The sequence below is a fragment of the Lepisosteus oculatus genome, chromosome 21 (genome assembly GCF_040954835.1).
Source record: "Lepisosteus oculatus isolate fLepOcu1 chromosome 21, fLepOcu1.hap2, whole genome shotgun sequence".
Taxonomy (NCBI): Eukaryota; Metazoa; Chordata; class Actinopteri; order Semionotiformes; family Lepisosteidae; genus Lepisosteus; species Lepisosteus oculatus.
This window is the reverse complement of record NC_090716.1, coordinates 9,645,250-9,670,509: the sequence shown is the minus strand read 5'-3', so window position 1 is coordinate 9,670,509 and position 25,260 is coordinate 9,645,250. Positions and strand designations below refer to the sequence as shown.

General features: G+C 42.3%; 1 protein-coding gene across 4 annotated transcripts in view; it reads right to left on the bottom strand.

Moving 5' to 3' along the window:
* Positions 1-25,260, bottom strand: part of dennd5a (DENN/MADD domain containing 5A) — a 58,581-nt gene that overhangs the window by 29,577 nt on the left and 3,744 nt on the right. For 2 of the 4 annotated variants that reach the window (XM_069181881.1, XM_069181883.1), the window contains exons 2-5: positions 7,209-7,280; positions 6,264-6,373; positions 4,849-5,524; positions 198-385 (exon numbers count right to left, since the gene is read on the bottom strand). In XM_069181881.1, coding sequence (XP_069037982.1) covers positions 198-385; positions 4,849-5,524; positions 6,264-6,373; positions 7,209-7,280 — 1,046 coding nt within the window. The remainder of the gene's footprint in view (positions 1-197; positions 386-4,848; positions 5,525-6,263; positions 6,374-7,208; positions 7,281-25,260) is intronic. The other 2 variants (XM_069181882.1, XM_069181884.1) reach the window with 1 other exon arrangement.

The following is a 25,260-nucleotide window of genomic DNA, read 5'->3' as shown; positions in this document are numbered from 1 at the left end:
GTGTACCCTGCTTTGGGCCCATTGCTTGCTGGGATAGGCACTGGCTCCCCTGCCACCCTGCACTGGAAGAAGCAGAGAGAAAATGGACGAGCGGACCGACTGTGTGTACAACGTGCAGGACGGGGAACAGCGGCTCCTTCGGGGCGGAAATCGACAGCGCGATTCGGGGCGACGCGGGGGCCAACGGGACGCCTCACCTCCTGTGGAAGCTCCAGCTTGGAGCGGTCGTCCTGCCCGTTGGAGTGCAGGCCCATCAGGTACGGCACGGGCGCGTCCAGGAAGTGCAGCAGGGATGCGGGCAGGATGGGCACGTACACGTGCTGCCACTGGAAGGGGAACATCAAGGCCGTGATGCTCTCTGCCACCGTCATCAGTCTCTGGTAATCTGAAAGACATCACCCGACACCGTCACCGCCGCCCACACGCGCAGAGAAACAACAGCTCCAGGGAAGAGGCGCTCAATGAAAGAAAGCCATTCCTAAAATACCGCATACTCCATTTCCCAAGATATAACCTATTCTCAAAACAGACAGCATAATCTACCCCCTGCGGCTTAATCTGGCACTCGTGTTCATGAAGAGGGACTTTCTGGTTCTGCCGAAGACGGAAGCTAATTTCGCTTTGGCACTTCAACACAAGTCAGAAGAAAACAATAAATAACCGTCAGAGTGGTTGCTGTTCCTCTCAGGTTTTTTTTTTTTAAATGACACCACCCTACAAGAAACACTTTTACGAATCAATATGCAACAGCCAGCGAGATTTTGGTAGCAACACTGGAGGACGCTGGATGCTGCGATTTCTGCAGGAATAAGAATAAAGAGTTAACATGATTTAGATTTCTATCCTACATCTACCCATCAAAACATCAAAGTCTTCCTTTATGTTCCTTACTTATAATGCACTAAAGCAACCCAATTATATACCAGACATGGTAAAAAGGGTTTTTGTAACAAACTGTATAGCACTGTGGTGGGTTAAGACACAGAACATCTTGCAAATCACAGTGGTAATTTGTAGCTGCACCTGATAAACCAATCCCTGAGTATCAGGACAATGTAATCAGCCAGTGCATCAGGGAGCAAAATGCTCTAAAATTCCTGCAGGAGCATTTAGAGACAATTGAGACTATTTCCTGTGTAACATGTACACACAGCAAACCAGCTAAGCTCCTAGATAGCCTAGCTAGGCTATTTCCCACGGCTTAATCATTTCTGAATCGAATGGATATGCAGATTCCAAAACAGAAGCCAGCGCTCTGTGGTTGAATATTTTACATTAATAAGACCTCTTTGTTTTCCAAATGCTTGTGATGTGCATTATTCGACTGCTACTTCAGCTCAGATGTCCATGGAAGATTATATAAGATACAGTTTTATTTTCTATTTCAAGTGTCCTCTTACCTAGCTCATCACAGTTCACTACACAGTTAAAAGAATGAGGATGCCTATGTTCTTTTCAATCTGTATGACACAAAGAAACCCTTTCTTCCTGCCCTTCCTGCTCTTCCCAGATCTTCTCCTGTTATGAATTCATCACCCAGTAAAAGGGCGATGACTCAGGGGCAGGAGTGCAAATTCATCTTGGCCACATCATCCCAGAGAAAAAAAAGAAAACAGGCCTTTTCAAAAATACATTTTTAAACTACAAACAAACAGAAGCAGGTTCCAGGCTGGCATTTTCTTTTGTCAAGACTGAGAAACAAGTGATAAAAGTGATTGACAAAGGTAAATCACTTGAAACAGAGATCAAGAGACAACTATTTCTTTCAATTTAGTACGGTGTAAATACAATAACCACCCCTGTCACAGTGCAGCATATTTTCTGCAAGGGCTTTCTACACAGATGAAGGTACCATTTGAACTACAATTATAGTCAAGTGAAGAGGTGAGTAATATATCCGGAAGACACATAATTACTTAATTGCAGTTGATATTTAAAGTGTTACCAAGAAAACCATCATCTAAAAGCCATCACCTTGGGTTCATCTGTCTGAGAGACTAGAATTACGGTACTATTTCTAGACAACCGCCAGTTGAATTTTTTTCGCTCACCAAGGGTGGCTATTTTAGCATCGTTCGACACTTCATCTAATGGCATTACAGTACTTTTCCTTTCAGATTTAGTTGGCTTAATTCTTGGGAAAGCTTTGCAAAAAAAAAAATCTGCAGTGTTAAGACTTCTGAAGAAAAAAAACGATGATGTAATTTCTAGCCAATCATATTTTCTCTGCATCACTGACATCCTCCTTTTCAGAGACTCGTTGCTTAGCAACACCTCAGCAATGCACCTGACAGGCTTTGCTGTTTTCCACTAATAATTTGGCATTTATTGTAATTCTAATGAATAAATATCTCCTTGGAACCCAACACTGACACATTTTGTTCTTTATTTAATTCTTTAACATCATCAGAGGCAAGACCCTATAATTTTTAAAGTGCTAACTGAACAATAAATGTAAAAAATTACTAGACATGCACAGAATAAAGAATACTCTTGGATTATCCAATTAAAATTAGAATTATCAATAAATATCACATTTTCCAATAATACTGTAGGCACAAAACATTCACCTGCATTCCTGCATTAGGAAAATAAATGACTACTTTCGCTACAAACTGCTGCTGTAGACTGATTTACTTTAAACTGCCTTAATAAGAGCTTCAGTATTTAATTCTGCTTTTTACTTTCTTCTGTTCACATATAGCACAAATAAAGGCTTAGTTTACACTTTTAGCTAAAATTCAGACTTGTGAGAAAATAGTATTCCCAAACTGAAAGCAGAAAAAAATTACTCTGATTTCTTTCAAGTTGCAGTGGTGTTGTCATTGATCATAAAAGACAGTTCTCTTCAAAGTAAATTCTCAAATGCCTATTTCTACAATTACAAGTACAAGTACAATTATGTTTAATGTTTTGTGCTTTTTTGGTGTAAGTGTTAGAAAAATACTGATAAGCAATTACTATAGTACTGTATTTAAAATCAATTTCAGTAAATTGTGCCATAAAATAAACATTTGTGCCACTGACAGGAAACAGATAATACTTATCCAAGCCCTGAACCTGGCCTGTATTTCATGCCTTTTTCAGTCAGGAGATGTGTATTGACAGGGGGAATAAGAAAGCTATGCAAGACGTGGTTTCTGAACACCCAAGGAGACGGTTTTACAAAGCAGTAGGGTTGTTTATTCAATTTCCACAGCGGAATTCACCCAGACAAGCATGCCACTTTCAATCTGACGATTACTTGATGCTACTATAGGAGACCAACTGCCTGAACTCTGCAATAGGCACTGCACAACCCAGCTTTCACTCACCCTAAGGTTAGGAACAAGCATGACTTTATTTAATGGAAAGATTTTAATGCATAATAATTCTCAAAATACTTCTGAGATGTTTACATCTTTTTGTCACGACATTCACCCAGTCTTCAGGACATATTCATCTCAAAACCTCTTTCTTTGCTGCTCTGGGTCAAAGCTTCTTCACCAGTTCTATTTCGCTGCCCTTCCATGTTTTCAGACTGCAGTTATTGGGTCTCCAAATTCACCGGAATTAACCTGGATTTGTCTCCTATAAATACCATCTAGATCTCAACCAGCTTGACAATAAGGGCTCTGTCAGGCTGCAGCGCCTATAAAAAGCTCAACTTAAGAGGGTTAAATTCCCCACTGCGAAGAGAGGACTCAAAGACATCCTGTGTCATCCTTCTCACCTGCCTTTCATTTTAGTTAAAAAATGGTCAAAATCATATTTTTGAACACTTTTAATTAGGATTGGCAGTACCACATTTTGCATCTTTTTATAATGAGCACATGCCAACAGAAAGTACTAAAATAGGAAAACATACAGGATAATGTCTAGCACCACGGAAACGACATGATTTAATAATGGATCACACCTCTTGAATCGTCGAGGCCACAATAAAGTGTTTTCTACTCCACCAAGATCAACACACTGCTCTTTATAAAATAGGGGAAAACAAGCTCCTACTGTTTTAGAAAAAAATAAAACTGTTTTAAACGATCTAAAAGGTTTATGGAACCTTACATAATATCCTTGCATTGTGTTACTAACAGGAAAAAGACTGACCACACTTTCATCATCCCCTCATGCTGGATACAAGACACCATGGGAATAATCTGCACTACCCATGTGCTCCTTCATGTATAATTTCACTGTAATTAAGGGCACTTGTTATGAAGTGATACTGAAAAGACTTGGAAGACTGAAAATCAGCTCACTGTTGGAAGGCATTTACGTTAAATGGGAAAAATGTCTACAATTGCAGAGAAGGATGAAACAGAATCCTATGGGATACCTGTCCTCCACACCTTCTGTGTGTCAGGGCACGATGCACATGGAGAAGTCTCTGTAAGCAATCTTATTATATTTCCCTGCAGGACTGTCATGATCTCTACATGAGACATAATTGGAGCAATGCAGCGACACAAAGTCAACGGTTTCATCAAGGTCAGAGCCGTCACGAAGGTCCTCGTGCAAGAGAGAGCAGTCAATGAGGCATGAGCCCGAGTGCACGAGTGGAAACGCCCATTCAGAATCAGACTAGACACCCTGCACAGGAAACGAGCGATCAGCACCGTTGTCTCTAAAGGAAAAACACCTTATGCAGGTGTACTGCATAAGGCACTGCTGCATCTCTGTGGATAGGCTGTTGTATTTATTTTATTTGACTAGTGGTGTCGGAGATAAGCACAGAAACCACAATCTAGGGTCCGTCACAGAAGTTCGGCGCTGTTTTGGCTGACGAACCGCGCCTTCTCTGTCACTTACTGTCATAGAGAACGAGCCGAGAGCAGCCGACCCACAGCGCCAGGGAGGGGAACTTACGCTGGGAGTACAGCAGGATCTGGATCTCCAGTAGGGCGCAGGTGAAGAGCTGGATGACGTTCTCCAAGCCCAGGAGCTCGAACAGCTCGCCGACGGGGAAGTCGAAGAGCGGCAGCTCGCTGTGGCTGGGCCGCTGACACACGATGGGGCCGTACACCCCCGAGAACTTCAGGGACCTCCCGGAGGGCGGCAGGGGCACCTCGTACAGGATGTTGAAGATGTAGCTCTCCAGGGGCAGTGGTGGGGGCTGGGGGGACGTCACGGCCTGGTGGAGCTGCTGCAGCACCTTCCTGCAGGCCTGGATGAAGGCCATGGGCGTGATCAGGCAGATGCACTTGGAGACGTACAGCGTGTCCCTGCTGATGTCGTAGGAGTTGAAGCGCTGCAGCTTGGACAGCGCGGTGCCGCCGAGCTCCTCCTGGCTGCCCCCGCAGTCCCTGCCGTTGGTGGAGGAGGAGGAGGAGGTGGTGTGCAGGATGTCGTACTGCTCGGCGTTGTGCATGTGGTACAGGGTCTGCATGGCGCTGCAGATCTGCTTGCTGGTCACCTCCTCGTAGAAGGTCAGGGTGAAGCCGTAGGTGCGGGAGCCGTCCTCCCGGGTGATGATGAAGGAGTGGAACAGTGGCTCCCGGCTGTCCGCCTGCGTCCTGAACGTCAGCCCCTTGGGCATGCAGAGCTTCCGACACAAGAGGAGAGAGGGCGGGCGTTAGGTGTTCACTCCGGCACCCCACCACCGCGTGGGGACACCAGCCGGCACGAAGTGAAGGGGGCGGACCCGACGAGACCCGACCGCTGGGACTAGCAGCCAGCTGGAGCGACGAGACGGGCCGAACAGCCTGCTCGTGTTCGTCACCCCTCCCGTGTTCCCAGTTTGTTTTATGTCTGATTAACCGTTATGTGTTCTCCGATAAACTGCTCCCATATATACTGCACTGGCAGACTGAGAGCGACACCAACAAACAAAAAAATGCAGATGGTAACAAAGGACAACGTGTTCTTTTGTAAAAGTAAATAAGATGTTTCCACGTATAACGTAGTTCCCCCGCCCCAACCCCTTGTCTGCCAACATGACTGATATCATTTAAACATTTAGCATGGAAACAGGTTGAAAGAGAAATATCCCAATGACAACTGCAGGCCGAAATTAAAAAAAAAGCAAAGTGAATATTTTTTTAGTTTTTTAGATTACCTTGGCAAGACTATATGCCTACATGCTCTTCTGGTGTCACCTCTCTCTCTTTCAGAAAGATGGCACGCAGCAGTGTGGCTGATACGACACAGCCGTGGTCACAAGCGCAGCGCTGTTTTCAGAAGCGTGTGTGACTGGCAAGAGATCAGGCAGCCCTGTCAGGAAGCCTAGGGACCCCTACACTCTGCGCGGAACCGCCGCAGGGACCCGGCCTGTGGACACTAACCATTCCCACAGCATCCTGGTCAAATGGGCTCCACTCCACGTTCTCGGGGTAATGGGCCAGCACTTTGGACTTGAACGTTCTCCGTAACGGACTCTGCTCAAAATTCTCACCTGGAAGCACAAGAGAGAGGGGTCAATGAGAGAGTTCCTGCCCAACGGGCTGGGCACGAGCATGAGCACACGAATGGGAACACCCTTTCAGAAACAGACTGAGGCACAAGACGCCCTGCACAGGAAACAAGGCAATGGGCACAGTCGTCTTGAAAGGCAAAAGGTGTACTGCATAAGGCACTGCTGCTTTTAATGTTGCATATTTATGTTACCTGATTAGTAATATCAGAGATTAGCTCCAAAGGCGAACCTAGAGTCCATCTCTGAAGTTTGACAATGTTTTTGCTAATACTGCATTCTCTATTATTTATTGCTTTGTTCTTCCAATATAAAAGAATTAAAGCCTTGCTAACACAGATCATAGTACAAATAATGCTTTTGTTAAATACAAACACCTACACGTACATGGAAGATGTCAGTATGCAACATTAAAGCAGCTGGCTGCCCTTATTGCAATACAGTAAAAAAAAAAATGTAAAAAGACAACAGTGGTAGCACAGGTGACACACGCATGAAAAATCTGCTGGTAACCATTTGTCGTGGAGGGGAAGAAACAACATTGACCAAGCAACATCAGTAGCAGCACTGGACATGTGAGGTACAGCATTGTTTGCAAGAACAGACTTTCTCTCTCTCATTAGGCGTTTAGAGGAGAAGGCAGTAAGAGAGGACTCCCAGAGATTCCCTCCACCGGCGCAGCAGAAGAGTCAGCTTTGAAACAAAACGAGAGTGCTGTGAAAGAAGGGCCTGTCAGGTTAAAGGTTAAAGGTTAAAGGGGCACAAGCGGTATTGAGAAGATGTGACATCAGAAGGACCATCAGAAGGGGGGGTTTACCTTCATCCGCACTCGCTGAGCACCGTCCGGCCCCATCTCTGATTTTAGAAGCCTGTATAAACTGGCATAATGCTATACAACAAATAAAACAACAGTTAATCACAAGGCGGTAATACTGCCTCAATTTCAAAGACAACAACAAAAAAGCACGACGAAGGGTCTCACAAGCAAAGGGGGTTCAGCCACTGAAACCAGATTTAACTTTTGAACTTTTCTGAACTACAAAAACACCCCAACATTTTTCTTCCTTCTTAAATGGACAGTAAGCATAACAGTCAATTGATCATCTGACGATCATCTGTGGAATTTCCAAGAACTAACAGATATTTTAAGCACCTGTTGCACAATCTTTTTTTTTTTACCAGGAAGACAAAAGAATCTTAAGAACTAATGCGCGTCACTATATTTACAGGCTTACACACATTTGACATATTTCAGGAGTGAAGGAGCTTTAAATTTGCATGTTCATAAAATACAGGCCAGCCCTGACAGGTGTGGGAGATTAAAAACTGTCCCAAATCTGGGAAAATTGATCTCTACTGGAATTGGAATTTGCATTAACCTGTGAACAAAAAGAATCATGTCCATGTGCTTCATTAAAAGATATCCCCAAGAGATGCTTTTGTAGAGGTTCATAAAGAATATTTATTCTAAAGAGTAGAGACACTTTAATCCCTGAATCACACCAACCAGCAATACCTAATTTGGCATTTTTATATTAGGTTGGATTCTTTATGCTTCAACTGAAATTCACTGCATTAATAAAAATATTGTTGCAGGAATATAATGCTCCAGCTGGTTAACAATTTTGAGATAGTGAAGTCTGGAGATTAATAATGAGTTATAAACATCCCAACTGGCTGAGCAATTAATGTCCAATTTACAGTATTCTGATGGAGCTTTAACCTCCACATTAAATGGAAGGTTAACTAAAGTGTAAGGAATCTGGTTGGAGAAATGTTCATGCATCAGAACCGGTGAGGGTTTGAAACACAGTTCTTTAAGCTTCACATACATGCCTGCCAGCTCTGGAAGAGTGAGGTGCTCTGTGCGCTCACTACTCTGCCAGAATCATGCACAACGGGGCTGTGGGGCTTCTCGTCCATTGTTTTGAAAATGAACTGCTGCTTGTGTGGAGTTTACGCCAAGAGCTACACCCCGGCCCTCAAAGCAAATCCTAAACAAATACACCCATCTACCTTGTCAACGATATGTAATGAAGGAAAAAAAATCTGGGTTATCTGATATGCTTCAGAACATCACAAGCAAAAGACAAACAAAAATCCAATACAATTAACACGGCCCTAATGCAGAATAAGGCAAATGACACTGGCAAAGTGTATATTCATTTTTAGGAATGACTCTAAAATACTAACTGTTGCAGCTTCTCATCTACTTAAATATCTGCTATTGCTGGCTCACTATTTGTGACTGATGATGAGCCACGATGATGAAAGGCTAAAAAAATGAGTCAATTCCTTTTGTCGTGCAGTCAATAAAATGACCATAAGGTAGAAAGGAAACCTGCCGAAGACAAGAGAGATAGAAAGAGCTTTGCATACCCAAGTATCACAGAACTATGAAATTAATACCATTTCTAAAGAAGATTGGCTCTTAGGCTTAGTCAAACCTTCATTAAAGCATTTTTCAGTTCAGGTGCCAAGGCCGAAATGTTGTGTTTTCTTTCTTCTCTTTTCAGCATGGAATAAACCTATTACTTGCTCCTTTATCAGTTCAGCTCTGGTTTTAGATGTAACATGGGTAGTATTGCTTTGGGCTTTTTGGTGGTTAAAACCAAATATCTGGTAAGACATTGCAAAATACAGAGGCTTCTTTGTGTTAGGAGTCACGTGGTAAGACATATGCAAGTCACAGGATGAGAATGTTAGTGTGGACACAAAAGAAAAACAGATCCGATGACTCTTAAACAACATCTCAACATATGGTGGTTTAGTTGTGTTTTTTTTTTTCCCATTTGCCCTGGAAGAATATGCAGAACAATAGGAATCCTTCTGTCTCCTTCCTACACCAGGAGACAGAACTAGCTTGATTTGAATGCAGTTGAGGAAACAAGCCTGGACAAACTGTAAAGCGCTCATTTGCTGTTGCCATTCTTGCATTAAAAAAAAAATACTTTAAGCAAGGATGAAGTGGACGTCTCTTTTCGGCAGCTTTTGTGTGACATAGATGACATTTTGTGTACATTTCTGGATAAATGGAATCACCACTTTGCAGGCCACCAAGGAAACTTGGCAATCAAGGCAAGAGATGTAAGGAGGGCAGGGTTTCAGAGCCGCCTCTGTGCGTCTCTGAGGTGTTGTTTGTCTGTTGTGTACAGATTTACAGATCTCTGCTAAGCAACAATATCGACACACTGCATATATTCTATTCTGTTTCGTCATAAACAACACATCTGGGCAGCTTGTTCCACATTACCTTGCTTTTGAAATGCCTTTCTAGAGGCATTTGCGTGTTCAAATGGATTTACTATACAGGACCATGTATAAACAAACTTCTACTGTGGTACAATCAAAGTGTTCCCGCACCCTAGTGCTGTGAAGTCGAGTAAAAGCATGCAACAACATGTCAAATGTGGGTACAACCATAGTACAAAATGAAAACAATATCATGACACATGCGCCACTTCATTACTTCGTTTCTTCTGCAGTGCACTCTTGAAGCAATTAGCTCCATCAGTCAACTTCAAGTTCCTTACCAAAAAATACAATCACCTATCTCAGTACCAAACACTGACACAGACACAAATCTGACTCATCCATCACGTGTCCACCACAAACATTCCAGTGTGCTTACATACCGCACCTGAAAATCATGTCATTCACCATGTTTACCAGGTACGATCCCGAGCAGAAGTCAACCTGGAGACAGCACATTCCAGGAATAGCATCTCCGCTTGCTGAACCTGCCCTCTGTTAATTACTGTGATTTTTCTGTTCCACTAATGTGTCAGATTCCATGAAAACGAAATGCAGCAAATTAAATATGCCTCTGTTTTTAAGTCAAAATTAGAGCTGGAAGCATTTTGAGAGTTTCAAAATGCACAATTTTATTCAAAAACACAGTTTTCATAATTGCTTAAGTAACTCTGTGTAGTAGCTAATACACTTCTATACTTTTCTTACTTAGGGTACAGAACACAAAGACAGCAGTAACTGCATCATAGCTCTTCAAAGACGTGACATCTTCATCAACCTTCAAGCCATGAAAACGACATTGTTACAATGACAGTGGAAAAGGAAAGTTTCTAACCACCTTCGCCTGTTTGTTGAAACACTTCCCAGCATGAATACACTGCGCATTTCATTAAAGGATATGGGTCCCTTTGCTATTAACTGCCCTAACACAGCAGCATTGCCTCACAAGTTCTCACTATTGGAGTAAGAGCCCAGTCTGTCTGAACTCTGACCTCTCGCCTGAAAGCATCTTGGGAATGAACTGCAGCCCGAGTGAACACACCAATACCACACGGCGCCTGTAGCACTCCTGCAAGCTGAGAAAGGACAAGTTTTAACTGGCACTGTAGAGCTGCAGGAGAACAAGTAGAGGCTGTGAGTCAGAGAAGGTCGTCTCACTCCTTGCCTGCAGCGGCCAGGCAGGAATGGATCTGTTAGCAGGGGCAGTGAGAGGGACGTATTGTTAAAGGGCAGTCAGCAACTGCAGATCAGGGAGCAGAACCAACAGAACCACCAAAACCTGTCAGCATCTGGTGTAAAAGAACAAACACCCCTTCAGGCCTCGCAGGTACAAAGCCAAGAACAGTGAGCCATCCAATGCCATTGCAGGCTGTGACAGAATGCGCATTTATTGTGTGTGTTTTGCAAGTGGGTATATGTTTGCATCCCTGACTGTTCTGGCCAGAAACTTAAGGCTAAAACTTCTTGATCTATAAAACACAAGGACGCATGCAAACAAAGAAATAAAAAAACACCTGAACACTGACTGCTAATCTTGTTATTTTGTGTATGTGTTAGAGCTCTTGCATTATGGCTAACGCAATGAGTGTGCTAACTCCGACAGGCTTGACATTCAAAGTGGCCAAATGGAACAGATGCTCTTCTTCCCCTCTTAATGCATGTTTGTTCCGGAGGAAAAATCAATGCTATCAAGGGATGGGTCACATTGCAACGCACTTTAAATTAAACTTGTTTTATATGTCAATGATATGCATTTGTCAAGAGCCTACCACACACAAAAAGACCCCTTTCTCATTATCTTACAAACTGACAGGAAAGCCTGGGACACAGATACTTCTGAATACACAAATTTTGGATTTATTTCATCATTAGTACCCACGTTGCCTAACTGTGGAGCTAGTATAACAAACAGATCATGTCACACAACGTGCCAAACTTACATATCATTTTGTAACTGCTATTTTGATGCCAGTGTGTAGTGACACTGGTAAAATCCACAATGACATGCCCCACAGGAAAAACAGGATGCCTTTATGTCTCTTGTTTTATGCTGCTTTATTTTTTAATTGAAAAATTCTGCTCTCCACTTTACAATATAGCCCTAATGGCAGCTGATGTGTGTCTCTTCACTAATGTCCAGACTGGCCCACAGCACATGTGAAAGTAACTTTAATTTGGCTACAGCAGTACTGTGACTTTCAGACTGGATCCAACATGGTGACCTCAGAGACTGATACACTAGATTATGCGTTCCAGAAGTCAATGATGACAGCACGCACTTAGAAAACAAGAAACTATCCATCATTAGGACAGCTTCTGAAACAGCATCACCCAGAGGAATGTCTGTACCGATTCTTTCTCACAGAAACAAATCCCTTATAATATGAACTGTACTATAACAGGTACTATAATCAAGTCACAAAATCAATATCAAAGACTGCAAAAAATGTTTGCTGTACAGTTAGTTAACACAGTTTAGAACACGAATATAATTCATCTGGTTGGCTTTACAGTATATTTTCAAGATAAAATTTTCAAACATCAGCCCCTTCACGTTCAGAGCTTAAAAGAGTTAGCAAAGCAAAAATGAAAATCCTTAAATGTACTTGTGCATGTGGGATAAAAAAGGAAAAATTATAGCAAGGTTATGTAAACTAAAAACACTATGGTGCTGCTCTGATTTGTCTACTCTTTTAAAAAGGTTTTACTGTAAATGCATCAGGGCGTTTGTGCTTTGGGGAAAGTAGCTAATCTACTATTATACTTGTTAAAACTGGAAGAACAAGAGAGATGTCTCTCTAGAAATTGATTAGGCAGCTTAAACAACTCCTTTAACTAGACCAAGAAAGCTGTATTTCCAGACTACAAGCACTCATGCTGAAAGCTTGTGACCAGAAGCGGAAAACAAGAACACAACTGAAACCAGTCACCAGGTCTGCTGTCCTCAAACCCTGGGTTTCAGGAGTCAAGAGCTACAGCCAAGCATGCCTGCCATTCTTCAGTCACTGACACCATGAGAGGAAAATGACTTTCTCGAGTTATTTCAAAAGAATGAGCAGCTACTCACCCTAGCCAGGGAACTCATTCCTAAATGCTCAGCTGTGGCACTCCAGCCTGTGGAGTGGAGCTGCAGGAATTTCTTCCCCCTCAGTTGACAATTCCAGTCTATCGTTGTCATGTTATGTGTTTTGACAAAGTTCCTCCCTATTGAACCAGTATTTGGAAAAAGCAACACGTTCTTTCATTTTGAAGGCCTTGTTGTTATTAACTGCAGCCAAACCCGAGTCCTGTTTAGCAAATTCGCACAAATGCTTCTTCCGTGAACGGACATTGATTTGAGAATTTATTAACATATCCAAGCCAATATGAAAGTGAACGTTTCGAACTGATTTTCCAGAAAAGTCAAATGGCCAGATGACACAGATCTAACTTTGGATATTTAGCCACACGTTTAATAAAATGACAAGAGTACGGCGATCGAGACAAAAAGTAAAACAGTCAGAAAATCCACCAACAAACTACAATGAGAAGAATCACGGCTGCTGATGTGCATTCAGGACACAAGTGTACAGTACAAGAGCTTGGGGGATAACCGCAACAGACTCTACAAGCAAACAGGCTCAGAAGAAGTGCTTGGTAAACCACCTGGGCTTCGTTCAAAAGAAACAAATTAACACGCTCTGTCTAACTAGCCTTTGTCAGTGAAGGGGCTTCAGTCAGGCTCATCTCCTTCGGTAACGGCTTTGCCAATAGGACACACGAGACCAGCCGCAGCCAGAAGCGGAACAATGAGGAGCTGGCTTGACGCAGGGATGTCTGTGATGTCCGCAGTGGCTCAGAGGGAGCTCCGCCGCACTGGAGAGGGGGGAGGTCTGTTCATGCATTCGCAACCCTCTGATCGCACTAGCTGCTGCCAGCGAAGATACGGGATTCAAACTGACAGCCCAACCAGAATTACTTAACAAGCCCATTGGTAAAAGCCTTAAAACACGCGTGGCACTGCGCTGGATACTGTTCTGGAAAAACACACCGGCAAACTGAGAAGCAACTAGGCAGACTAGTCCGCTTTGACGCTTGAAGAGTAAACGGCACACTGAGTCGAGGTCTCCAAGCACGATGTCTCTTCACGCATCTTCAGTGACTTCACTGCGGAAAACGTCACGCGGTCAATCGGAGTAAGCAGATCTGAGGTGATATCAAAGGACAGGCAAATACTTGTAGAGTCATCACTTCAGCCTGAGCCGTAGTGTTTCTAACTAACAGAGAAGAGCCATATTGTCCCTCTCATCTTCTGGACCAAATATATCCTCCTTTTTGTTAGATATTCCATTCGTAGGCAACCCAAAAAGCCAGAGATCATTTGACAGCACCAGCAGTGCAGTGCCTCCATGGCCAGGACAGGAGAACACGGCACTGCGAAACACCGCAGCGGGAGACAACCGGCCCAAAGTGATCTAAAAGACCTTTTCGTGCTGCAGCCCCACAGACACCTGTGGGCAGAAGGGGGAGGGGACCGTGACTGACAACAGAGATTCAACTGCAGCCAGGCTTTCCAGACGCACTGCCAGGCCTTCCCACCTCAATTACACCTCAATTATCCGGTGTGGTTCCTCCAACCTCAGGAGCTGTAAGGAGTTAAAACTCACGAACAATGTAAACAAAAAGTCTACATCAGGGGGAGATGTGTGTCTTTATGACTCCAGCAATAAGCCAACAACTGTTATACAGCCATCCAGTTTCTAACCACTCTATCCAAAGCAGGGTTGCGGGGGAGCTGGAGTCTATCCAGACAAGGAACGGGCGCAAAGTAGGGGTACACCCTGGACAGGACATCAGCCCACTGCAGGAGACAGGCGGACACAAACACACTCACACCAGGGCCACATTTCCCAGAGGCCAATTAACCTACCTGTATGACTTTGCACTGAATGAGAAAACCAGAGCTCCTGGAAGAATTCTATGTGAACATGAAGAAGAACATGCAAACTCCCCACAGACAGCACCCCAGGAACTGAACCCCTGGGTCCCAGAGCTGCAAGACAGTGCCACCATGCATATAATACATAATTACATATATAATAGCACCTGTAAAATGAATCATCTCAGATATATTACATTCACAAAAAAGAGAAGAGTTTGGCACCATGCATGTAGTGGAACATGTTTAAATGAAGTTTGCATTCCACTAGGGTGAAAGAAACTGCCTTTGAACGGTAAACTAAAATCTATAGGCCTTGGAAGAATGCATCAATTAGGAGGAGTCTCTGGATAATATGGTATTTGTCAGAAAAAAGGCCTTTCTGATTAAATGCACACCTCACTAAACCTGTGGTTTCCCTTGGGCACTCCTTGATGTTAAATATATCATTTACTATCGCCAGCTGGGATACGTCCGATGAGTCCTCTCAAAATGTGCTAAAGGCTCTTATCATCAGTCACTGTTTGCAGGAACAAACCCCTGACATATTCCTTGGAAAGCAGGTGCACACAACATGAAGAATGACTTCAATCACGTCGCCTTTAAGCTGTTTGGCCTACATGCGGATTTAAGTGGAAACAACAGCCCTGTTTTTTTCTGTCCTGATATTCTAAAGACACAGTCCCCCACAAAATTAAACAAGGATGCTGTATTACTTGAAATCAAATGTATTTTAACTGGGCCGCTACGAGCTTAGCCTTATCTGTAAACGCTGCAGTGTAAGAAGATGATGGAATTTTTTTTCTTACCTCCAAGAGAAACATTTTTAAAAAATGCAAAGCCGACTGGCAGTTTCTTTTAGAAACTCGCTGGAAATTCATGCATAGCATTTTGTAGAATGAAACCAATCTGAAGCCAGTGCCGGCTTCAGACAACCAATATGACTTCTCAAAAAAAAAAAAGATATCTTTGCAGATGTTCAATACCAGGGGGGTGGATTAAAGCTGCAGGGTTTTTAAAGGACTGACTGCAACAGTCACTTACTGTCAGGAAAAATGAAATACCCTCCAGCTCTTGGATTTTTATAAATTACACTGGGAATGCTACCACAGTCAACTGAGACAAAACACAGCACAAGAGCACAATTTACCACACAAACCTGTCATAAATGCTGAAACAAAGCTGGAGTGTGTTTGGCAGTCTTGCCTCATTTGACATTCAAATATAATTCCGTTGAGCACATTCCTCATATTTTCTCATCTCTGGATGTAATCTCCTTCTGAAAGAAGCCTTTACTGGGAGGAATTGCGCCACTATGAACTGAAACGTGTTGGTAATGACGCTGCTCTAGCAACAATGATGAGAATAATAATGACCAATTACATGATAAAACGAAGGGAAATTTCTACACAACTGGGAGCCTAGTCCATTTTCCTTCACTTTACCTCAATACTCCGTGGCCCATAGCCTGAGCTAGAGTCAAAGTGAATTAGTGGCAGTGATTAACATACCTGTCACAGCGAACGTGGAGACACCAGCGTAATCAATAAGAAATCAGACCAGGTGGGAAACCTCTGTCTCTACACTAGCCCAGAATTTGCACCCACGCATGAAAAACCCAATTAAAGTGGTTGAGTCTAGCCCTTTGTCTGAGGCCACCAAGAGAGGCTCCTCTGCTGTAGCACTGGAGCAGACTGCTTTGTTTTTCGTGCTGGATGTTGACTGGCCGTAGACCACTTCATCGTACTGTAAACACTGGCCCTAAACCACTTCCTGAAACAGCATCAGCTGACAATCACTCAGTAACCCTGAGAACTGGCGAGCTTTAATTATAGGCGCATTTAGTTGACACCTCCTTGCATTCTCAAAAATGTTGAGCATTCACAATTAAAGGGCCATCCTTTTCTGTACAAATGAGTTCCTTGCATTCATAAAAAGAAACCTGTCACCAACAGCAGACTGCAAGCCTTCCAAAGACTACAGGTGCTTATGACATTTTCACCTGTCCCATCTTTATTTCACCAGGACACTCAAGATTATTACTGCGCCTAATCATCATTCTAGCTATTTTTGTGCATTCTCCTGTGTGCTTACATTGTCACGATCTGTTGAACTCATTGGGTGACACGTCGTGGAGAGTGTGTGTTTTCTCTGCTGCCACACGTCAGTGGAAACGCTGCGTGTAGTTGTGAAAATAGAGTCCTTTCTGCTGAAGCAGCAGATGAGCAACGTCCCCAATGCTGACAGCTCCTTGAGCAAGAGTGGCCGCGACGCAAATGGCAGGCAACAGCTGTGAACGGTCCCCCATTCACAAACGGCCTTTTGTCACCAACATGCAAAGTGCCACTTTAAACAAATTCACAGCCGCTCTCTCTCTCCCTGGAAAATCGAGGACTTTGCATGAGGCATCTTCTGGGACACAGCTTTGTATAAAGAGGAAGAAAAAGAGGGGGGAGAAAAGTGTTGATCTGCCAATTCCGAAATGAACATCATCTGCTTTCTTTTTGGGAATCATGTCAGCTTGGTGAATGAGCACTCCTGCGATTTTTTTGGTCTTAGTCATGCTACAGGACGCCTGGGAACACAGTGAGCTGAGGAGGCTGTCAGTGAACTGCGCACAACACAGAATTATCGAACCTGATGATGAGAGACATAGAACAGTACGTACCTGCAGCCTTTGACTCAGCACTTCAAACTCCCTGAATAAAATGATATTGTTAACCTTTTACTGATACCATCGAGGATAAGTATTAGATATGATTTACCAATTCTCTCTGGACATGTTTATTTCTAGTTATTCTATAATAATCAAACTCCTTAAAATAGTCTTTTTTCAGGATTGTTTGTTCTTTCAACAGGAAGCTAATATAAAAGAAGCTAAAGCATATTTAATGGCTTGAATACATATTTTTCTATAAAAAGCTAACAATTCTGAAATAAAATTAATTAGGTGAATTATGATGGAACAACTGTGAATAAAGATCTCCAAACAGGAAGACAGAAGCATAATTTAACTTACATGTTCAATTACAAGTTCACTTAAACGTGCTTTCTTACAAACAAAACTTAAGGACAACAGACGATAGGTTGAGAGTACTACTATGACAAACGTGTGTTACTTCAAAATAAAAAAAATATGATCGTTTGTATCTCTGACAGAGTTTTAGGGCCCATGGACATGTCTGGCTTGTGCAGAACAGCAGCCAGTTTACCCAGGGGGAATGTTGTAATCTTGATCCATCGCAACAATTCTAGAAACAAATGTGGAAATACACAAAGGCCACAGCAGCAATTCTCCAACACATCTTTCCATGACTACAGATGGCTCCAACACACGCCAAGAGATTCCTCTAAATATGAGAAAATATGCTCAGCTGTGCACCACACTTAGAAGAAATTCCAAAGCTCAGAGATTCCAAAGATAGTTAACTTTCACTTCATAGATGGAACACTTTTGGGTTTCTTCTTATCCTACAGACAGATGTTTGAAGAAATAACTGTATAATGCATACAAAAACTGACGCAGTCATGGCATTTTAAATAAAGACTAATCATTTACTGATTTTTCTCTTCGTCTACGAGATTGTGGTTTTAGAAAATACAGACTATCACTGTATTTTGCGATATACAGACTATCACTTTATGCAATTAAAAAAGTACTGACAGTACTAAGAATGTACTTGCATATTTCATTCGTCACCTTTTCATTTATCATGGAATGAGCCATTTTATTTCTGCTGAGGATCTTCCTTGAAGATCTATGTAAAGTGTAATATGAGAACATAGTGACCGATGACACTCATAAATGTATCTTTCCAGGATCCAAGATGGGGAATAAAGAATTTCTGTACTTAACAGGATGACAAATATGTCCTCATCTGTTTTTTTAGCTTTGGAGAATGGAATTAAAATCTCTCAAATACAGTTATTACAGTAATTTCAGAAATTCGTTTTTTTGTCCGATCACCCCACATGATTTGACTGACTTCCCTTGCAGCTGGACATTTGAGCTGGTTATCGTTTATTTTTGTGCTCCACTGGCTGATTTTCCAGATTATATACACCTGCGCTGGGACTGCTGGCTTCACAAAAATGACAAATAGTACAAGTTTTGCAACTGAAAGAAAAGTTGTTCACAGAATACATATCTTCGTCAAAATCAAGCAAAAGACTGTAAGCTTACTAAATGAAGACTTCTTCAGATGTTAGAAATTCTTATTTTGATCATAACTATCATGATCACAACGCAAATTGCCTCTTTGAATGTAAAGCAGACATGATCTTGGAGTGATGCTGCCATTTATACTAATTCTGAGCAGCTCTATTTCTAGACCATAATACTTCCCATCAACTTAAGGTTTCATTATTTGAATTGCTCCATACTACTTTAATACACTGCTGGGAGTCAATCAGTCTTATATCTCGTAGACTGTCATATATAAGCCATGGCCCATCAGGGTGATTAACTTTCCCGATTAGTTCACACTATGTCATTCATTTAAAATCGAAAACTGTAATCACATTTTGACACAAAATACTTTGGGCTTTAGAACAGTCTCACAATAGAAAAAATACACAGAAATTCAGTTGACATCTGGCAGACTAAAGCTAAACCAAAGTTGAACAAAAATCTGCTGCAACAGAAAGTGTATATTTGAAGTCACTTTAGTCCCTAAAGAACTCCATTTCTGCACCTCTTAGAATGTACAGTGAGTACTAAAATCAAAACATTGGATTAGACTTCCTTGCATCTCCTCTTTAAATAGTATGAGACAAACTCAGAGCTCTTGAATGTTGGCTGAGAGTCACTATTGAAATTAAATTCATCACGTATGCGAAGACAGATGTTACTTGAATAATTAACCATTTTTTTGTGTGCAATAAGTGATTTGTGGCATACTGCAAGATAGGTTATTTGATTATCACTTTACATACTGTAAGAATAGTGATTTTGAGGGAGAACATTTTAAATATAAAACCTTCCATAAAATGGAGAGCATGAATGTAACTGGATGAATTTATAATTTAAGGCTTTGCTTATCCTGCAAATTCTGGTCTTTTCATAGCTTTACAACACATCAAATACTATTTTCAAACACACCGTGATAAAATGATGCACACTAAAACCTAACAAATGGATCTCGGAAATCCAAGACCTAAAATGTGCATAAAGGAATTGGATGCAGAGAGTTACTTAAGGGTAGGGGAGCATTTCAAAGAGAAATTCTGTAAAACATAATTATTAAATAATTATGAAATTATTTCAGAAAGGAAAACATTCACAATGTTCCAAATTGTTGTCTGCACCTTGATGGGTGCAATAAAATGTGTTGTGTGCATCACTATAGAATTCCAACATTATGTTTTTTTTTTACTTGGTAGTATAATAACAGTAAAATGTAAAAAAAATATATAATATAATAGCCCCATGCCAGTGAGAGGAAATATCTGAGATCAGAACAGTATGAAGCTTTCAGGAAACCACAAGACCTCAGGGCTTAGCACACTTACCATTTTCACACATTATAAGCGCACAGAAATCGCGAGAACAAAAAGGTGGAGTGAGACGCCACCGAACTGCGCTCTGGGAAAACCCAGACGGGTCAGCGTTTCGATCTGGGGGTTTCTGTGTGCTGGGGCCGCAGTCGCTTTCTGACATTTACCTTCAGCTGTGCCAACCATTGAGAGAGCCCTGGAACACACAAGGAAGGCGCTTCTGCACCGAGTGACTGACTGACTGACTTTCCTCAGGGGCGCGGGGGTTTTTGATGAAACGTTTATCGGTAATAACCGTAACAGTGGTGGTTGCTCGGTCTAATTGAGCTGAAGCGCTCAAGATTAGTGGACCTGTCCACAAAAAAAAAACAATGAGTCAGGCAAGCCTAAAGGTTCCAGATTTGCTGCATGAGACATAACAGGCAGGATCAGAGAGAGATTATTCAAGATGTGTAATAGAGAAATGGAAGCTCTTCTGGTTTCTGCATTAACTGCTTTATTTCCATCAATTTTCTAACTGCTTCTTCCAATTCAGGGTTGGGGTATGCCAGAGACTATCCCACTAAGCAACAAGTACAAGGCAGGGTACACGCTGGGTGGGTGCAGGCAGGGCCGACGCACTGACGCCCACACTCACACCAGGTCCAGTTTTCCCACAAGCCAATTCACCCACCGGTATGTCTTCTTGAGGAAACTGAAGCACCCAGGGAAAACCCACACACACAAAGGGAGAACATACAAAGTACAAGCACCTCAGGTCTGGATTTGATTCTGGATTAGGTTAGTCTCAACAACACCAAATGTGGCACCCCAACGTCTTTTCAGATGGGTTTCAGAAGCAACAGAAGATACCATCATCCACAGAGTGCAGGCGAACAGAAAGAACACACAGCAAACCAGACTGAGATCACATGGATAGGCAAAAACAGACATCTTATTGTCTGTATACTAGGGAGCTATGTCATGCCTTGTAGAGCCTGAAACATAATCAGAAGGATTTTTAGAATCAGCTCAAAACCTGACTGGAAGCCAGTGCAAGGACTCCAAGACAGGAGTGATGTGATCACTTGTGCAGCCTAGTCATGATTCTAGCTGCCAAATTCTGAATATATTGTATTTTTTAATGTAGCGTTAGAGAATCCTATTATAATGACCTTCTTATAATTAATTCTTAAAAATTAATTATAAGTAGAAATCCAATGTTTTTCTTTTACAAAAATAAGCAGTATTGTTGCCTGCCTAGCCAAGGCGTGTTTATTGTTTGTTGAAACTATACATTCATTTCAAGGTATCCTTTGTACCATTGTAGCTGAAATAAGTACATAATCACTCAAGCAATTGTGTTATCAAAAATAACATCGTAGCACTGTAGAACTGTACAAAAACAAAAAAAGGCAAAGAAGCATCAGTGGACGATAGCTATCTTTGTTCTTTGTAAGAGAACAAAAGGAAATGCATTGTACTCTTGGATAAAGGAGCTCTATGCTTTAGGCTAACTATCCTAGGCCCTGCCACTCATAATCAAGAGCAAAACTAATCGAGGGAGACAGAGATGAAATCAGCTGGTTGCCGTGGAACGGCACTCTCACAGGGAATTTTTCACGCTTGCCTTTGCCTTTTCATGTTCAAGTTTACCGGAGGCTTTCTGTGAAGTGGTGCCGTCTCACTTTGAACTTGCAACACAGCCCCTGAGATTACAAACAGTAGGAAACCTGTTCTCGCCAGCTTCCTCAGCTACGCACCATGACGGATCCCATTACACACGACAAACCCAGAGTAGACCACAGGGAACCCTCTTGATTTGGACTATAAAGATGCAAACTTAGCACTGCACTTGAGGGGAGCCATCCGCAGACTGAGCGGTGAAGTAAGTAAAGGTATCACTGCTGAACTAGTGCTGCTACTGAATGCCTCAGGACCCGGAGGTACAACAAAAAGCACCAGCTAAACGTGCCAGAAGCTCAAGAGATTCCCGATTGGCGCAACCAGTAAAGGTGCCTGAGCCTAAACTGAGCTCTGCTCTGGGTTTGACCCCCGGTAGCAACAGTCTACTGTGGCCAGGATTTACCAAGCTGCCTCGTACGGTAGTACTGCATACAGTAATAACAGCCTTCTAAACCAATCTATCAATCTGATCAATCAATCTATCTATCAGACCTGAAAGTTTCAGTCATGCCTCCTTCTCACAACTTGTTAGCAATACTCCAATGGCAAATTTGATCTAAGTTCAAACCGTTTTTTTGGCAGTCTCGCCCTAACCATGCTCTTGCTCTCCAAATTGCTCAAGAGCCAAACACGAGCTTAATGTATCTAGGAAAAAAAAACGGCATGAAAGAAGCATTGATTCATGCCACACTTTCACACCCATGAGTCCTGAAGTTACCTTCTGACCACAAAGCCTTTGAGAGACCAGATTTTTCATAGAAAAACCACAAAAATCCCCTTCTCGACTGAACCTGACATGTCTAGTAAGTGAAAAAATCCCTCAAAAGCTCTTTTGCCTGGAAAAACAAAAGTAAACTTGATGCCCCATGAGATTTTAAAGTGTTTTGGTGTGAAATTATGAGATCAGACAGCACCGCTGTGCTTAATAAAGTAAAAGCTGGATCAGCTTAAGATCAAGTGTAATGTGTCACTGTTCATTTGAAGAGAAATGATACTTTAAAGGATGTCTGTGAGCTAGTAGTAAGTTATTCTGTGCACTACCCTTAAAGAACAATCTGCTTTTATTTAAACAGTGATGCCGGTCTCCAAAATTTCAATGGAAAAGAAGAGAGACAGAGAGTCCAGTCAACTTCAGGCAGCAGGATACTGCACATGCCTTGACTGCATACCAAACCCAGCAGCTGTCTGTATGCAAATAACAGCATTTCAGCACAGCCACTGAGATATCAAAAAAGGCACTATTGTCTTCCCCAGTCTTTGCTACTGGACAGTTCCTAGAGACACACATCCCTACACCTACCGGCATGTTAACAGTCAGGGGAGAAGGCAAACGTGTCTCAGAAACACACACCACTGGGCTCAGCGCTCAGCCCTGCCGATAATAACAAACAGCATCCGCAGCTTCAGAGGACAGGAAGCACAGATCCGGTGGCCATGACGCCTGAGCCGATGCAGAACGAACAACACCAGCACCAAAACACAAGAGGCCTCCGATTTCAACGCTGCCCTCAGTGGCTACAGCAGCTAACGGGTCTGTGCGAGAGGAGGTGCCCTGGACCGGCCGGGAGTCGACGCGAAGTCCCTCAGATAGGCTGCTCATGTGTCAGAGATGCTAGTAATTACCTTGGCTTTTTCACAGATCCCTTTGCTTCACGACAGAAGCAGCCTAGGTCAAACGCTGAAAGACATACAGGGACTTATCTACAGTGCTGTGCATTTCCCTGGTAGTGCCTGAAAGCAATTTGTGGAAAGTTCAGGGCTCACATTTTTTAGCCATTCCTTTCTGTGCTTCACTTGTATAAAACCGCAACAAAAGAACAAGAGAAGCCTGGATGCAGAATTCTCTTGGATTGTATGTGGATGAAGATTGTTTTCTTTTTTTTCCCCCCATCGTGGGGTCGAGTTAGTTTGGCCAGCTCCAGAAAAAGTGCTCACAGTCATTTTCAGAAATCCTCAGATCAGTTATATTTAGTGTACACTTGCTCATAAGTAGTTTTCTTACATGTTTGGATTGCAGTTTGTTCTCGATATACAATTTCCATTTTTTTCTACTTAGCACTTTCATTCATGTTTCCAAACTTTCATCAATGTGGAGGCAAGCTTGGGGTTCCACACCAGAAAACCATATTTTATCTTTTCTGGTGAAAATACGCCATGAAAAGACTATTCTACTTCCTGAAGAATACTTAATATACGTATTGAGATGAAATGATTTGTGCAAGGCCCTGTCGTACCAGCTGCTGTATTTTAAACTACAGAACTACATGCCAAGAAAAATACTGGGCAAACATTCTGCCTGTTTCTGATTTTTTCTTGAAGCCTGTTCAATATGTGTAACAGTTTCTTTGCAAACACACTACACACAACCAAACACGCACTTAACTAAAACACTTGGAGACTGACGTCTCTCGCATATTGGCGTAAATAGATCGCTTTAAATCCTCAGTATTCCAGGTTGTGAGTCAGGTTTAAGAGTACAACATTATGGCGTCACACTCAAAAAAGACATCATCTGTTACAAGTCAGTGCAGCACACTCAGTCCCTATAAACAATCTCTGGAATGGCAATGAGTTCTTGTAAATCTCCGGTCCCTGCTTCAGACTGACATAAGCATTTGCCCGAAGCCTAATGAACATTGTATCTGTTTGACTTTGTTGTTGTGGGAATTTGCCAAGCTTTCACACACCAAGATAAGAAAGGAAAATTCCCACACTTCAAAATGAGTTTCTGCAATTCAGTGAAACTAACTTTTTTTTTTACCAGTAATGTCACAAGCACAGAAGTGTATTATCATCTGTCTTTCTTCCTTTTTCTTTTATGTAGTTGTTTTAGGCTTTTCGGTACCCTCACATGTCAACATGCATTTCTTTCAGTTTGGCTTTAAGATAAAAAAGGTCCTGCAAACAGACTGTACAGCGATGACTGTGCAGAAGAGAAGAACACAATTTTCAGCATAATAAATGCATTATAAGAAGTATTTGATTTCCCTGAAAAACTCAAATATATACTGTACTACTGGCAGGATTGATTAATACAGTAAGCCACCCAGAAGACTCTCAGTGTACCGTCTGACTGTCTAGACATCATCAGACAGCTCTAGCTGGTGGAGATGAGTAAATATGAACAACTCTTGGGGGCGATTCAGAGAAAAGCTCTATCTCTTGTTACCTTTAACTTAGTAAATTGCAGGGAACTGGTAGTTAGACTAATAAATTAAATAGATTACAGATTATCAAATCCTTTAATCCACATACAGTTACTGGAAATTAATTGATGAATAATTACACAGGAGTGCAGACACGACTCAACAAAATCCTATTAACAGATGCTGTCATTAACCTCGCGTGACCTTTCGAATACAGAGGGGAACTCCTGTGTCATTTGCATGTTTCTGCAAGTTCACAATCTATCCAAGTGCAGTGTTCTGGACAGCTTCTGTAGTGGGGCACACCCACCTTCGGTCCTCTGAGCAGGACTCCTGGCGCAATCAAGAAACGAGTCTGGCCCACAGCTGTTTGCTCAGCTCCATGTGCATTC